General features: G+C 38.1%; 1 protein-coding gene and 1 pseudogene across 1 annotated transcript in view; both read left to right on the forward strand.

Annotated features, from left to right (window-relative positions):
• The window catches only part of MSH3 (mutS homolog 3), a 127301-nt gene that overhangs the window by 67667 nt on the left and 42285 nt on the right, over nucleotides 1-17349 (forward strand). The window contains exons 13-15 of the mRNA XM_014550665.1: nucleotides 295-427; nucleotides 10783-10970; nucleotides 11634-11802. Coding sequence (XP_014406151.1) covers nucleotides 295-427; nucleotides 10783-10970; nucleotides 11634-11802 — 490 coding nt within the window. The remainder of the gene's footprint in view (nucleotides 1-294; nucleotides 428-10782; nucleotides 10971-11633; nucleotides 11803-17349) is intronic.
• On the forward strand, nucleotides 1739-2642 carry LOC106728303 (annotated as a pseudogene).

Genomic DNA, 17349 nt, shown 5'->3' on the forward strand with positions numbered 1-17349 from the left:
TAGCAGTGGCGTAATCCTTCCTACCAGCGTTCATTGGCTAGAAATGGGGTACACGCCCATACCTATCTTCAGAGGAGGCTGAGAAGTGCAGTCTCTGCGTCTGCCCAGGAGGAAGGGAAAACCCGATGAGCCTGTCTCTGCCCCTCCTTGTGTGGTACCTGCTTTGTGATTCAAATGATGAGGGTCAGGAAAGGACCAGTGATGTGAGCCTCCTTTGTGGCTGGGCTTTAGAGTGGGAGATGTCCACATTCTCACTGCTACCGCGTCTTATAACTGCTATTACTGTTCTCACAGGGAAATAAATGCTCGGCTGGATGCTGTGTCTGAAGTTCTCTCTTCTGAATCCAGTGTGTTTGGTCAGATAGAAAATCATCTACACAAATTGCCTGACATAGAGAGAGGAGTCTGTAGCATTTATCACAAAAAAGTAAGTGTGGTACAATCAAATCTGTTAAAATCGGTAATGTTCCTCAGCATGAGCACATCAGATATTAAAAGAAAACATCTCAGAACTTCAGTGTTACTGTATTTTGTAAAATGTTGCAGAGAACACGAGAGAATCCTCAAAAATTTTAACTGCACAAATTAAGATTATTCCAGTTTTTGCATTGTAAAAAATAATTTGCCTACTTCTGTCAACTGCTGCAACACACAGAGGTCCTTCTGTTATAAAACAGGATATTTTCATGTTTCAGTCTCAAAGTGTGGACCATCGTCAAAATAGGAAATTTATTTAGATTAGCTACTTTTAAAAAGAGTTGACTGATTATTTTGACCTCAGAATAGCTTCTTATTTGACCTAAAGGAAAAATCTGCTTGTATAATATTTGTAGTGGTTTAATATGCAGACACGTTTAGATATTGAAGGTAAGTGAAAGACATTATTTTGATTTTCATTATTTAAGCTTTACAGTTTAAGTCATAAAAATGACAGGACAGTTATTCTCAGATGACATGATATTGTACATAGAAAACCCCAAAGACTCCATCAAAAAACTACTAAACTTAATAAATGAATTCCGCAATGTAGCAGGATACAAAATTACCCAGAAATCTATGGCTTTTTTTTTATACACCAATAATGAATTCACAGAAGGAGAAACTAAAAAAACAATCCCATTTACCATTGCACCAAAAAAATTAAGATACCTAGGAATAAACTTAACTAAGGAGGTAAAGGACCCATACTCGGAAAACATTGAAAAAAGAGATAGAGGAAGACATAAACAAATGGAAGAACATACCGTGTTCATGGATTGGTAGAATCAACATCATTAAAATGTAGTTCTGTGAAATATGCCATTGGTATTTTAATAGGGATTGCATTGAATCTGTAGATTGCTTTGGGTAGTATGGACATTTTAATGATGTTGATTTTACCAAGTCATGAACACCGTATATTCTTCCACTTGTGTATCTCTTTCTCTATCTCTTTTTGCAACATCCTGTAGTTTTCTCAGTACAGGTCTTTTATCTCCTTGGTTAAGTTTATTTCTAAGTATCTTAATTTTTAGACCAATGGAATAGAATAGAGAACTCAGAAATCAACCCAAGCCATTATGCTCAATTAATATTTGACAAAGGAGGCAAGAGCATACAATGGAGTCAAGACAGTCTCTTCAATAAATGGTGCTGGGAAAATTGGTCAGATACATGCAAAAAAAAAAAGAAACTAGATCACCAACTTACACCATACACAAAAACAAACTCAAGCTTTTCCACAACTGGTTTGCCGCCAGAACACAGGTGTCATGAAAACCACCATTAACTCAAACCCAAAATGGGAAAGGAAAAGACTCACATCAACATCGTCATCATTGGACATGTAGATTCTGGCAGTCTACCACTACTGGCCATCTGATCTACAAATGTGGTGGGATCGACAAAAGAACCATTGAGAAATTTGAGAAGGAGGCTGCTGAGATGGGGAAGGGCTCCTTCAAGTATGCCTGGGTCTTGGATAAACTGAAAGCTGAACAGGAGCGAGGTATCACCATTGATATCTCCCTGTGGAAATTTGAGACCACCAAGTATTATGTGACCATCATTGATGCCCCAGGGCACAGAGACTTCATCAAAAACATGATTACAGGCACATCTCAGGCTGACTGTGCTGTCCTTATTGTTGCTGCTGGTGTTGGTGAATTTGAAGCTAGTATCTCCAAGAATGGACAGACCCGTGAGCATGCCCTTCTGGCCTACACGCTGGGTGTGAAACAGCTGATTATTGGTGTTGACAAAATGGAGTCCACTGAGCCACCCTACAGCCAGAAAAGATACGAGGAAATTGTTAAAGAAGTCAGCACCTACATTAAGAAAATTGGCTACAACCCTGACACAGTAGCATTTCTGCCAATTTCTGGTTAGAATGGTGACAACATTCTGGAGCCAAGTGCTAATATGCTTTGGTTCAAGGGATGGAAGGTCACCCGTAAAGATGGCAATGCCAGTAGAACCACACTGCTTGAAGCTCTGGATTGCATCCTGCCACCAACTCGTCCAACTTGACAAGCCCCTGCGTCTCCCTTCCAGGATGTCTACAAAATTGGTGGTATTGGTACTGTCCCTGTGGGCCGAGTGGAGACTGGTGTTCTCAAGCCCGGCATGGTGGTCACCTTTCTCCAATCAACATTACAACTGAAGTAAAGTCTGCTGAAATGCACCATGAAGCTTTGAGTGAAGCTCTTCCTGGGGATAAGAGAACTGTGTGTCTCAATTGGCCATTTAAGTTTAATAGTAAAAGACTGGTGAATGATTACAATGCATCGTAAAACCTTCAGAAGGAAAGGAGGATGTTTTGTGGACCATTTGGTTCTTTTGTGTGTGTGGCAGTTTTTAAGTTATTAGTTTTTAAAATCAGTACTTTTTAATAGAAACAACATGACCAAAAATTTGTCACAGAATTTTGAGACCCATTAAAATAACAAAGTTTAATGAGAAACCTGTGTGTTCTTTTGGTCAACACTGTAACTTTCTGTTATACTACTTAGGTAGAAGACTTCAGAGTTGCCCACTGGAAATAACCTTTTTCCAGTGTTATATCTGCTGATACTTTACAATTGGATAGTTCGGTTAACATTTTTTTCTGGGTGGGAACTTTGGGGTTTTTGTGTTTTGTTTTGTTTTTTTTCCACTTAAAGGGAGGAATCACCTGTCTCTTTATGGTAAAAGCTATGGGAAAGGGGGTCTGTTGGTGTTACACTAAATAGTTCAGGACAGGTAAGCAAAGAGTAACTTTGTGTTGTAAGCTAGTTTCTAAAGGCCAAATTCTGTAAAGGCCACGTGTTAACATATAAAATTTTGTAGTTACATCAATATTGAGTAAATTTGTTGGTATGTCAAATTTTAGTTTCCCAGTTTTACTGGAATGTGAATTCACATTGACAAATGCTGAGGTAGTTTAAGAACCTAAAGTGAGGTTTGAATAGTATTGAGCACTATCTTGCTGCAGTTATTGTATCCAAATTCTAGGAAAAATAAATTGATGCTGGAAGTTGAAGAGAAAAAAAAAAGGTAGTAGGGAGCCCAAGCCTCATGGGCGGGGAGCGTGCAAAAGGCAGCCCATTAATGATTCTCTCTGATCATCTCTCTCTCCCCCTTCCTCTCTGAAATACACACACACTCTCTAGGGAAACAAAGAGGGCAGCCAGTGTCTGACTCACAGGTGTGCAGAAATGCAAGAGAACAATGGAGAACTGAGTCTCAAAACTGCTGTCATTCATCATCAACCTCCTTGAATTATTTTTTAGAATTTGCATGCACATATAACTTCCATAAAAATCCAAATCTAAGATATTTTAAATGATTCAGACAACTTATCTAACTCCCACTCCTACCGACTAGGCATATTTTCTTTCCAACGGAGACCCACAGTTGAAAACCATTGGACAAGGAAGTTTTCTGAAACCTTGCCCAGGGAGGGCTGGTGGGCGTGGGCGGGGCTGAGCGCTGGGCTGCACCTGACCGGACCCAGCGGCTGCCAAGTGCCGGGAGCAGCCCTTCTGTACTTTGTGTTGAATGGAGCCCCGCAGAAAGTCAAGAAATAGCAACACAGTCGGCCGGCCAGCGGGGCTCAGCTCCCGGGCCCTGGGTGGCGGGACGGGAGGAGGGGCGGGCGTACCAGCCGCTTATCAGCCCCATCTCCCATTACATAAGGCCGCGCCCCTATCTCCCGGCATCGCCGCCAGCGCAGGGCCAGCGCATCTTCTCCCACACACAGCAGCCTGCCCACCGCTCCCCGCCTGGGTTCGGCTGGTCCTGGGGAGTAGGCAGGCGTTGACTCATCCTGACAGGGCTCCCCGGGACTTGCACAGCCCAGCGTGGTTCCCCAAACCTTCCCCCATCCAAGACCCCAGCCAAAGATGCCCTTGGCCCTATTCTACCCATGAAGACACGGAGGCCCACAGAGGGGTCAGCACTCCAGGCGCTGGGAGCGGGGAGAGGGGTGGGTGGGGAGGGGGTAGTGGTGGGGGGGGGTGGTCAATCGGGGAAAAAGGAGACATATGTAATACTTTAAACAATAAAAAGAAATGAAAAAGAAATGACAGGACAGGGTTTTCACTCTTAGGGAAATAATTTACTTTATGGTCAAAAGGTAAACTTCCAGTTATAAAATAAATAAGTTATGGAGATATAGTACAGCTTGGTGACAATAGTTAGCAATACTGTATTGTATATTCAGAAGTTGCTAGGATAATAGATCTTACAAATTCTCATCACAAAAGAGAACCTTCGTGTACTGTTGGTAGGACTGAAATTAGTGAGGCACTATGGAAAAGAGTATAAAGATTCCTCAAAAAAATGAAATATAAAACTACAAGATGACCCTGCAATTCCACTTCTGGGTATTTATCTGAAGAAAATGAAAACACCAATTTGGCCCTAACCAATTTGGCCCTAACCGGTTTGGCTCAGTGGATAGAGCGTCAGCCTGCGGACTGAAGGGTCCCAGGTTCGATTCCAGTCAAGGGCATGTACCTTGGTTGCGGGCACATCCCCAGTAGGAGGTGTGCAGGAGGCAGCTGATCGATGTTTCTCTCTCATGGATGTCGCTAACTCTCTATCCCTCTCCCTTCCTCTCTGTAAAAAAAATCAATAAAATATTTTTTAAAAAGAAAAAAAGAAAACACCAATTTGAAAAGATATATACATCCTTATTTTCATTGCAGCATTATTTACAACTAGAGGCCCGGTGCACAAAATTCGTGCACAGGTAGGGTCTCCAGGCCTGGCTGGCAATCAGAGCTGATCTGTGGGGTGACCAGTGTTCAGGGGGCCCCACTGTCACTCACCTTGGCCAGACTGGCACCGCCCGCTCGCTGGCCCTGGCCCCCACCGCCAGTCACCTCCCACCACTGGCAGCCACCAATCTGTTCTCTGTATCTGTGAGTTTAGTTTTTTTATTGTTGTTGTTATTGTTGTTTTTTTAGATTTCACATATAAGTGAGATCATACAGTATAGAATCTAATTGATTTTAAAGGTATTCAATGGAGAAAGAATGACTTTTTTTAAAAAATATATTTTATTGATTTTTTTTTACAGAGAGGAAGGGAGAAGGAGAGGGATAGAGAGTTAGAAACATCGATGAGAGAGAAACATCGATTCAGCTGCCCCCTGCACACCCCCTACTGGGGATGTGCCCACAACCAAGGTACATGCCCCTGACCGGAATCGAACCTGGGACCCTTCAGTCCGCAGGCCGACGGTCTATCCACTGAGCCAAACTGGTCAGGGCAAGAATGACTTTTTAAAAAGAATTTCAAATGTCCTTTACTAAAGAACTTAAGACTCACTCAGAAGCTGTTCCTTGTTGCTGTTTTAATGTTTAATGTGCGTAAAGATTGGTTTGAAAAGTGAAGATTAGAAACGATATAGTAACAAACCAAATCATTAGGAAATCTAAATACTTTAAGCCAAATTTTTATGGATCGTTAGCTGGCTCTTGGAACCCACCATCAAACACATGTCTATTCTTTATCATTAGAGTACTGTACAAATCTTCTGCTGTATGCACCAAATGGTGAGTGGTATTCTGGGTACAGAATGTTTTAATTATGTGAAATTCATAAAATGGTAAGGAACAGTGTTTGGCTGTTGTGGAAGTGGTAGGCCTATCCCATCTTGCTGTGTGTAAGGTGCCATAGAATAGGCACAAGTAGGTATTTTTATGATGATAATAATAGAGGATCCCAAGTGGGTTAACCCTGAAATAAAATAAACATTTCTTTTAATAGAACTTAAAATCCAGATCTTAGAAAATTGTGATAGTCACAGGAACCAATTAACTTTATTTTTTTTTAACTCAAGAACTTTTTTGTAAGAAAGTGACACATAACTGCTAAGGTTGGCATATACTTAAAGGATAATAGCACTTAGTAAATGTCGGAAAGACAGTGATTCCAGAATTTTTTGTGGGTGAGAATAGTTTCTTAGCCAGACTGGGGTAGGCCTAAAGTCAGATTTCCAGTGCGGAGCTTCGGCTGGGGCTCTTCCGGCCTGTGATGCTGGCTTTTGCACTTGCGGGTCTGTGCTAACGCTCTTCCACAGGGCAGTGTGCTGCTGGGGATGGGGCTGCACCGAGTGGCTCCGGGAGCAGCTGCCTTGTCCTCTGCCTCAGCTTTCCCCGCATCCTCAGCTTTCTTTCAGAACCATTGAAAGACACTTGAGAATAATCTTCCTTGGGCACTTAGGACTTGATTGGAAAGAGCTTCTGGTTTTCAGTCTGCTTCTGTTGTTGACTTAAACTTTACATCATATCTGAGCATGAAAAATCAACCCCTTTTTTTCCTTCTCAAATTACAGTAATCTCATGTAGGTTATTATTAAAAATTATATTGAAAATGTTTATTTTTAGTCCTTCATTTTTTTTGGTTTTCTTTATTAAATATATTTTTATTGGTTTCAGAAAAGAAGGATGAGGGAGAGAGAGAAAGAAACATCAGTGATGAGAGAGAATCATTGATCGGCTGTCTCCTGCACACCCCCCCTACTGATCGAGCCTGCAACTCGAGGCATGTGCCCTGACAGGGAATGGAACCATGACCTCCTGGTTCATAAGTGAACACTCAACCTCTGAGCCACACCAGTTGGGCTAGTCCTTCATCTTTGTTAAAATGTATCAAGCGACTATTGACCATAAAGCTTCTAGGTTCCACATTTATGCAAATAGTCCAGTTTCCTGTGTGTATCTTTCCCAGCATACAGTGGCCTTTCTGGAGAACAGGTGCTTTATGCTACACTTTTAACTAAACTTTTGTTCAGTTGGATCTAACATCTTATTTTTCTGCATAATTTAATTCATTCCTTAGAGTTAGTAGTTGTCTTTCGAAATATGTTCTTAGCATTAATCCATTTTATATATATTACTTATTATGTGTACTTACCATTAACTCAACCCTAAATCTCTTTTACCTCAAGATATTTAATTTCATAAACTATTTTAAAAAATATATTTTTATTGATTTCAGAGAGGAAGGGAGAGAGAGATAGAAACATCAGTGATGAGAGAGAATCATTGATCAGCTGCCTCTTGCACGCCCCCTACTGGGGATTGAGCCTGCAACCCAGCATGTGACCTTGACCGAATCGAACCCAGGACTCTTCAGTCCACAGGCCGATGCTCTATCCACTGAGCCAAACCAGCTAGGGCTCAAATTTTTTTTTAATTTTATTTTCTTGAGCCTTCTTAACTGATCCAACCTGGACTAGTTGCCCTTCTCATTACAACTGTTATAGAACTACCTTCTTAGGTTCCCTTTATTTCCCTTGAATTGAATCTTCTGTTTTCTGTATTTCATGTATTCCTCTTGGTTTCTTCCTTCTTTTTGGTGGAATACAGCCTCAGAAGCATTCTGAGAAAGGGTATTGAAATGTTTTGAGATATTGATGTCTGGAAATGTCTTTTTTTTTTCTACTTTCACTGTTTTTGGTAGTTTGGATGTAAAACTCTGGGCTACAAATTATTTTCCTTCGGGGGCACAGACATACAATGGGGTAAGTTAGTTTGTTCAATAAATGGTGTTGGGAAAATTGGACAGATATGTGCAAAAATGGAAACCAAGCCACCTTTTTACACCATACACAAGAACAAACTCAAAATGGATTAAAAACTTAAATTTTATACTTGAAACCATAGAATCTTAGAAGAAAACATTGGCAGTAACATCTCGGACATTTTCCATAACAGTATTTTTTCTAATATATATCCTCGGGCAAGGGAAACAAAAGAAAAATAAACAAATGGGACTACACCAAACTGAAAAGTTTTTGCACAGCCAAGGAAGACATCAACAAAAATGAAAAGACAATCCACCAAATGCGAGAACATATTTGACAAGATACATCTGATAAGGGCTTAATATCCAACATTTATAAAAGTCAACACCAAAAAAAAAATCATTCCAATTAAAAATGGGCAAAGGACCTGAATAGATATCTCTCCAAAGACATACAGATGACCAATGTATATATATATGAAAAGATGTTCAACATCAATAATCATCAGAGAAATGGGCAATGCATATATGCATGTAAGTTCTTTGGTTATTCTCTTCCCTCTCTTCTTGCTCCCCCCTCCCTTCTCTTTGAGATTCATCAGTTTGTTCCATGCTTCCATTGCCTCTGGCTCTGATCTGTTTAGTTTGTCAGTTTATTTTGTTCATTAGATTCCACATATGAGTGAGATCATGTGACATTTGTCTTTCTCTGACTGGTTTATTTTGCTTAGTGTAATACTCTCCAGGTCCCTCCATGCTGTCTCAAAGGGTAAGAGATCCTTCCATTTTATAGCTGCATAGTATTCCATAGTGTATATGTACCACAGCTTTTTTTATCCACTCATCTATTGATGGGCACTTGGGCTGCTTCCAGATCTTAGCTATTATAGTATCTTAGAATTTTCCTCTTGGGCTTGTGAGCTTCCCCAGATAGTCTTTCAGCCTCCTGACTAGCTAACAATATTCTGGGATGTAGAGGGGGACAACTGGGAATCTCAGTGTTTAGTTTGTCACTGTTCTTTTAATCCCTTGCTATTGGTGGTACCTTCATCTTTCACCGTGCCTGAGGCTGGTTCAGGATAGTCTATGTTTTAACTTCTCCAGAAACGAAATTAGTCTTCTGTAGTGTGGGAGAGTGGTGGTTGCCCAGTGGCAGGGAGAGGAATAGGAGATTGAGGGATTTAATTACTTCTTAAGTCACTTTCAACCAATCATTTCCTCCCTCTCCCCTCAATGTCACTTACAAGGGTAATTTGTGCCACCATTTCCTGAGTATTTTAGGACTCTTGTTGTATCTCAAGCTGGATCCTAGTTTTCCTCAGGGCCAGCTTATGATGAAAATATTTTGAGTCTTCAAAGTCAGTTACCACTTATCTATTTACTTAGAACGTCTAAGACAAGCATGTCAAACTCCCGGCCAGTGCTTGTTCTAAGATGTTGATGCAGTTGATCTCAGCCAAAAGGCTGAGAAGTGATATAAGATATTGTTGCTGTTGTCTTTTCTCCTGGTTATTCTTTTGGTGTACTGCCTTTTTAAGCAGTCTTCGACTGTAGTTTCAAGATAGAGAGAAATTAGATGCACGTGAAATTAAATAGCCCATTCTCTTTTTCAGAAGCTCCAGTGTAAAAAGTATTCATGCTCTATAAAAGATTACAGCAGTGTACACGGGTATGAAAGAGAGTGAAAAATCTTCCTTTACCATCCTCACATACCCACTATCGAGAGTAAATTACATATGTACCTTTCTAGAAATTTTTAATTTATACTTTTATTTCTATAGAACAATGCATGTAATTTAAAGAATCACAAATGAAATTTTACTTTGAAAAAATATATATGTATAATTAATATATGTTGAAATTATGAAGTTCCATATCAATTTATACATCAGTATGTACACATGTCTGAATTTTTAAACTGTTTCACACCTTGTGTGATTTTTTTCTAATACTTCAGTTGCTGGATATTGGTTTCTTATTTATCCTTTTAGTGTTATTATAAACAATTTACTATAAATATTCAGATACATATATTTTCACTGCTTGCTATACTATTTTAGTTAAATTCTTAAAAGTATAATGCTTAGTCAAAGGATATGTGCACTTTTTTATTGTGATGATGTGTCAAATTGTCCTTCAAAAAGGTTATCTCTCTATGAATAGTATATAAAAATGTCTCTTTTTTACACTCTGTATGACATGGTCATTATCAAGCTTTAAAATTTTTGACATCCTGATATGTGAAAAATGCTATTCTGTATTTTTAATTTGCTTGGCCTAGTTATATGTGTGGTTAATCATGTGCTTATTGGACATTCTTTTTTTATGAGCTGCATAGTCAGTTCATTTAGCCATTATTCTTTGGATTACTCATCTTCTTCATGTAAGATTTGTAAGAGCTCAATATATTTGGGGGGATTTGTCCTTCATCTCCCATATGTCTTACAGATATTTCCCCAGAATTGTCCTTCATATTTTTGACATTGTTTACTGTATTTTTGCTATGTGTTCAGTGTATTTGAAAATGAAAAACTGTTGAGCAACTATTGGCTTTACTATTTCTGTCTCAAATTTTTTTCCTTATAGCTTTAAAATATTATTTTATAAAGAATTTAAACTATTGATTTGACTTTTAGAAGGCATCAGCAGTATTTTATTTCAATTATATAGTTTATAAAATAAATTAAAACTTTCTTTTATTCTGATTCTAACTTTAAGTAGATCACAAATTAAATTTTATTTTCATGTATTATGTGCTATCTGGGTAAAAACTATTTATATTTTCAGTGTTCTACCAAAGAGTTCTTCTTGATTGTCAAAACCCTTTATCACCTGAAGTCAGAATTTCAAGCATTAATACCGGCTGTGAATTCCCATGTTCAGTCAGACCTGCTCCGGACATTTATTTTAGAAATTCCTGAACTCCTCCGTCCAGTGGAGCATTACTTAAAAATCCTTAATGAACAAGCTGCCAAGTAAGTAGCAAACTCAGTTCTTTCTTTCCAGTGGTGGAGGTTTTAATTTGCTTGTCCTAATGCGTTTGCCATTTGATTTGTGGATTCTTAAATTTTACTAAAAGTAATGCAAGAAATTGCATGTGAAATTAGAATTGTGATTGGATACTAAAGGCTGTTTTACAGCTAGAAGTTACACTTTGCTATCTAAAATTTAGGCAGTTCACCATCTAGGATAGATGCAGTACTTACTCAGGTATCAGATGGTGAAAATATTCAGGTGTCAGATGGCATCTTGTACTCATTTGCTAGAAATCCAGGGTTGGTCGGCCTTATATTTAGAAATGACAAGCAAAGTTATCCTTAAATAAGCAGTCCTTTTACATTCATCCCACAAAGAACTCTATATAAAAGAAAGAGGAATTGACAGTATTTATGTTTGTGTTTATTTTCTGAATAGGCAAACAATGCATATTGGTTTTTTACCATTGGAATCATGAGCTTGCAAAATGAAAATGGTATTAGGGTAATTTTGTTTGTTTTCAAAGAAATGTACCCATAAATATTTAGTGGCAGTTTTCCAGACTTTCAACCTTTTGGGTTTACATCATGCTGCAAAAAAGAATTGATAACTGGTATAAGTGATATGCTTCAATATATATATTTGCATTTTTTATTTTTTAGAATTGGGGATAAAACTGAATTATTCAAAGACCTTTCTGATTTCCCTTTAATAAAAAAGAGGAAGGATGAAATTCAAGGAGTTACTGACAAGATCCAAATACATTTGCAAGAAATAAGAAAAATACTGAAAAATCCTTCTGCACAATATGTGACAGTATCAGGACAGGAGGTAACGTCAAAAATACTTTTATTGTAAAATCTGTTTTAAAATATAAATAAAAATATGAGGATAGAATGAAAACATTATTTTGTTCAGATTTCCTGTTTTGTTCCTTAGAAATATGTTGTAATATTTTGTTTCGATAAGAATTATTTTAATAAGTATTTTGTTTATTTACTGTAGTAGATCAACTTGGTAAAACCATGCAACTTAATGTTGCATGTACTTTAATATTAGCCGTTGAATTGATTGTTGTAAATAGTGACTTACAGGATTCATTTATCCTAAATCCAGGGGAGAGCTGTTAGTCTTTGGTTCCTTGTTTGCAGATGACGAAATGACCGAAGTGAACCACTTGTGTTGATCACATAGTGATTATTGGCAGGGCTTCCTTCTGAAGTTAGGAGTGTAGGTGCTAACAAACCAAAAGCAAACTACAGTGAAAACCTATCTTAGTGAGACTTCCATGGGGTTATGGTGCTGTTTAGAATGTGTTTTTGGTACGTGTACTTCAGTTAAAGTTTGATGTTAATTCTGAATGAGAACCTGGAAAAACTATTTTTTTTAAAGTGTGGTTGTACCTTTTGGTCCTGTTCTGAGTATCGAGGCATGCCTCTTCTAGATCTTATGTTTAATAAAAGATAAAGATTCTAATGGAGGAATGTTTATTAATCTTATGCCACTTAACAGACATTAAGTCAGCCTGTGTTCTGGACTAAAATTATTAAGATGTTATATTATCCTCAGGCAGACATTTTACAGTGCATTCCACATGGAGCTCTATATCACAGAACAATTATTGACAGTATTCCTACTTTTTCTCCCCCCCTCCCCCCTGAACAGGCAAATACCAAATATTTAATTGTATGTCTTGGTTTCACCATGCAATCATGACCTTGCAAAGTGATAAGTGACCTTAGTGCCACTCTTCTGGCTATTTATTGAAATGAGATGATCCAAACTGCTTAGTAACATTAATAAAAGATATGTAGTAGAAAAGTGATTAGCTGGTGTTACCATGGGGAAAGCCGAGTTTAAGTGTCAGTCCTTGCACTCACATGCTGTGTGACCATGGAAGGGTCACCTTCGTCATGAGTCTACCATGAAGACCAATTGTGCTAAAATATGTGAATGTGCTTTCTAATCATAAAGCACTACACAAATGTTACTCAAATAATAATAATAATAATAATAATAGTAGTAGTAGTAGTAGTAGTAGTAATATAGTTTACATTAACCAGCACTTGTTAAAGTCTAGAATGATGCTAAACGCTTTGCATATGTTATCAAATTTAATCCTTGTAACAACACAAGAAGTGGTTTTTCCAGTTTTGCCGGAAAGAAAACTGGAGTATGTAGGTAAGTCAGAAGCCCAATTCCATCCTAGTTCTGCCTGACTCTTTCTACCATGTCATTATTTCACTCTACTCATAGATATCAACATAAGGGATTCTCAACATCATGGATTTTATTTAATCCAGACATTTTAGAGCTCATACTATTCAAACTAAAATAAAACTTAAATCTTGGGAAGGCAGTCCTGGAATCGATTGGCAGTTTTTAAGTAAAAATAATGAGGAACTCATAAAGGATACTAAATTAGTTATTTTATTTTATTTTTATCAGTGTAGCATTGAAGTTTAAGAAAAAGCACCACGTGGAGATGAAGTAATTGGATTACAAATGATTAGGGAGGGAGATAGATTATCTTATTCTTCACTTAACCTAGTAAACCTATCTCACTAAGATAGGTTTTCAGTGATGAATTTGAGGTGAGAAATTTCTTAGTTATTAACAGTAGAATGGAATCTCATTGGTTTTTAAAAACCTCCTACTATTAGAATTTTAATAGTACAAATTAATGTAGAATCACTTCTATGACATTTTTGAGAATTAGTGATTCTAAATAAACACCAATGAAGTCTAACTAGTCGGCATTGTTATAATCAAATTCTGTTAAAAATTTGTACTAAAGATATATCAGCAAATTATTTTGAGATACTTAAAGGACTAAGAACAAACTTCATCAAATATGATTACTTCTGATCAGTGAGGGAGAAAAGGAGAAAAACCCTTATTTTATATACATGTGCTTCTATTTTATACCCTTCTTTTCTGTCTGAAGTTTTACTTCTGTACAATAACTTTTGTAATAATCTTTATAAACCTGTTTATAGCAGTGCAAATGGTACATGGATATTTAAATAGGTAAATAGACTGTCAAGCCAGGGTTACTTTCGACAACATTCATTTTCACCTGTTCCCAGTTTTTGTATACTCATTAGAATTTTAAGCCTTATTGACTATGGTGCCTTAGTGTCTCTGACTCTGAAAGTATTTGTTTATAAGGAAATAATGAAATTAGAAACTTACATAGCTTTACATAGTTCAGTGCTTCTGTTATGACCTCTGTCATATTTTATGTATACAGAGAATTCTCTCTTAAACTTGAATTAAACATGGAGTGGATATGGAGTGATATTTAAATTTGCAGTAGTATTGATAAATATTATTATTCTTTTAAAAAAATATATATATTTTATTGATTTTTTACAGAGAGGAAGGGAGAGGGAAAGAGAGTTAGAAACATCGTTGAGAGAGAGGATGTGCCTGCAACCAAGCAAGGTACATGCCCTTGACTGGAATCGAACCCGGGACCCTTAAGTCCGCAGGCCAACACTCTATCCACTGAGCCAAACCAGTCAGGGCAATATTATTATTCTTAAGGAAAAGAAAAGAAATTTGAGAGAAAAATCTTTAGAAAAAATGCATTAATTTATAGCATGCAGCACATCCAAATATCTGCTTAGTGTATTTAAGATGTGGAAAGCATTCTCTGTTAAATCTTACTTCTACATTAAAAAACAAAAAAACAACAGTTGAAAATTCTTAAGAGAGGGTGAGAAAGAAAAGGGGGGAGGGTTGGGGTAAGTGTGGTGTTGGAGAAAACAGAAAGCAGTTTCTGGGGTGAGTTGAGAATTTCAGCAAACTTCGCAATGATGCCAACCCAGTGATACCACAGGCTATAGTTTGAGTAACATCATCTGACATTTACCCAAGACAGCATTGGGTCCAGGAGAAGCATCTGAAAGATTGCTAAATCAAGACAGACTTCTCACAGCAACATCTAAGAAACAGTCAGGAACCATAGAGCAGGGAAAGTTGCTGTGAGGACTTTCTAAGATTTCTGAAATATATGTTACTTTCCATTTCAGTTGGTTTTCTTTTCTTTAACAACAAAAGCTTTAAAAAAAAGGCCTCTCTGCCCATTCTTAGAATGTTTATAAAAGGCAATAGTGAATCTCTTCTTCCGTAATCAGTGGAGAAGAGGGAAAATCTGCTATCTATATAAAAGCCTAAGCAACTGTCCGACCATTCGACCAGTAGCTATGAGGTGCAATGACCACCAGGGGGCAGACGCTCCAACCGGTAGCTATGATGCACACTGACCACCAGGGGGCAGATGCTCAATGCAGGAGCTGCCAAGCTGTGGTGACTTGGCAACTGCAGTTCTCGGGTGACGCACCTGGAACCAGAGAGGAGGGAGCCTGATTCCAGGGTGCGTCACCCGAGAACCGCCCTCTCGCAATCCGGGACCCCTCGGGGGATGTCGGAGAGGCAGTTTTGGCCCGATTCCCACAGGCCAGGCTGAGGGACCCCACCGGTGCACAAATCCATGCACCAGGCCTCTTGTTTGATGATAATTCTGAGGAGAAACACAGGCTGAAAACCTGGGACCACTGGAGAAAGTGAGGAAACAGGATGTGGCTAAGAACAAAAATTCTTAAAATTGACTATTAATTGGTAGTATAATTAATGTAAAAGCTACAATGTTTCTGTTATTAAAAAAGTAAACTCAAGAGCCAGGCTGATACTATCTATGTATATATAAAAGCTCCTGAGGAAGTGGCCCAGGAGCTTAACAAGCAGCAGGACCACGTGGGCTCTCCTGACTCCCACTCTGTCTTGCATCTGTATTGGTTCAGCGTGTGGCTTGCTGGAGTGGCTGTGCTCCTTAGGGTACACCCTGGATACTTACTGACTGAAGGGTTATGCTCCAAACTGTTCATAAGCTGCTCCAAGGGGCTGTGACCTGTAGTGGTTTGTAATGTGTATAAGACACAGATTTGAATCCAGCGTTGTCATGGCCAATTACTTCAAATTATGTACTTACCTAGCTGGCCGCCCAGTGACCTCACTGAAGCAGTTTGGGCTTCTTTTCAAAAATTTTACCACCCTTCATCACCGCCATGGAGCTCTGTGTTAGTCATTTTGATCTAGATGTGTCCTTCCTGAATGTTAGTGATCCAATATGTTCCCAAATTTTTTGGTTTACTTTTGGCATAAATAACTCTTCCCAGAATTATTTTATCAAAAGACCAATATGTCTTCTCATAGAACATTTAAAAATAATATTTAACCAGAATTTTTTTTAGCATAGTTTTAAAGAGATTTTATAATTCTTATCCATGATATTTATTTTATGTATTTTTCCCCTCACTTTTTGTAGCCAAAGTGGACTTTTTTGGACTCTTCACTCTTAACTGTTTAACTGGGTGTGGCAGATTTGAACTTATTAATTCCTCTTTAAACAAGAGGACATAATTAGTTAAAAATTTTTTGCTAAGAACAAAATTTCTTAAAATTGACTATTAATTGGTAGTATAATTAATGTAAAAGCTACAATGTTTCTGTTATTAAAAAAGTAAACTCAAGAGCCAGGCTGATACTATCTATGTATATATAAAAGCTCCTGAGGAAGTGGCCCAGGAGCTTAACAAGCAGCAGGACCACGTGGGCTCTCCTGACTCCCACTCTGTCTTGCATCTGTATTGGTTCAGCGTGTGGCTTGCTGGAGGGGCTGTGCTGGCAGCCAGGGAAGGAAGGCCCTGGCCAGCAGCCAGAAGGCCCCGATTGGCCCTGATCGCCAGCCAGGCCTAGGGACCCTACCCATGCACAAATTTCATGCAGTGGGCCTTTAGTTAATAATAAGCAGATTATAAGTACCCCAAATGTTATAAAACTAATTAGTGTAAAAAAGTTCGTATAGCCATCTCAAAAGTAGTGGTGGCCACAGAGCTTCTGGGTTCCATCCTGTACAAAATAGGTTTATTTATTTGAATAAAATATTGAATTTCATCGCAATAATACAGGAATGGGAGCAGGAAGATGAGATGATCTATAATGAATGCTAAAAATGAAAGGTGTGAGAGAACTTGATTTCACTTGCTTTTTGGCTGATTTCAGAAAAGCTGTCTTGTAGACCACAGTTGGATCTATAAAGATATAGTTTATATAACATAAAGCACTCATGGGGAGAAATATCTTCCTTAATAATTGGGGAAGTCAGTGCTTTCTTTATGAGGATACTTTTAGAGGACTCAGGTTCCTTGGATAAAAGCTATTATAATAAATCCTCTTCTGTTCAGAATAGAGAAGGGACCATATCTCAAACTTGTATAACATCCAATAATTGAACATCTGTACTTAGAAATTCAGTATTTTTACCAAGTAATAGACTTTCTAACGTAAGTGGGTACTAATAAACGAAATATG

The sequence above is a fragment of the Myotis brandtii genome, unplaced genomic scaffold (assembly GCF_000412655.1).
Source record: "Myotis brandtii unplaced genomic scaffold, ASM41265v1 scaffold115, whole genome shotgun sequence".
Taxonomy (NCBI): domain Eukaryota; kingdom Metazoa; phylum Chordata; class Mammalia; order Chiroptera; family Vespertilionidae; genus Myotis; species Myotis brandtii.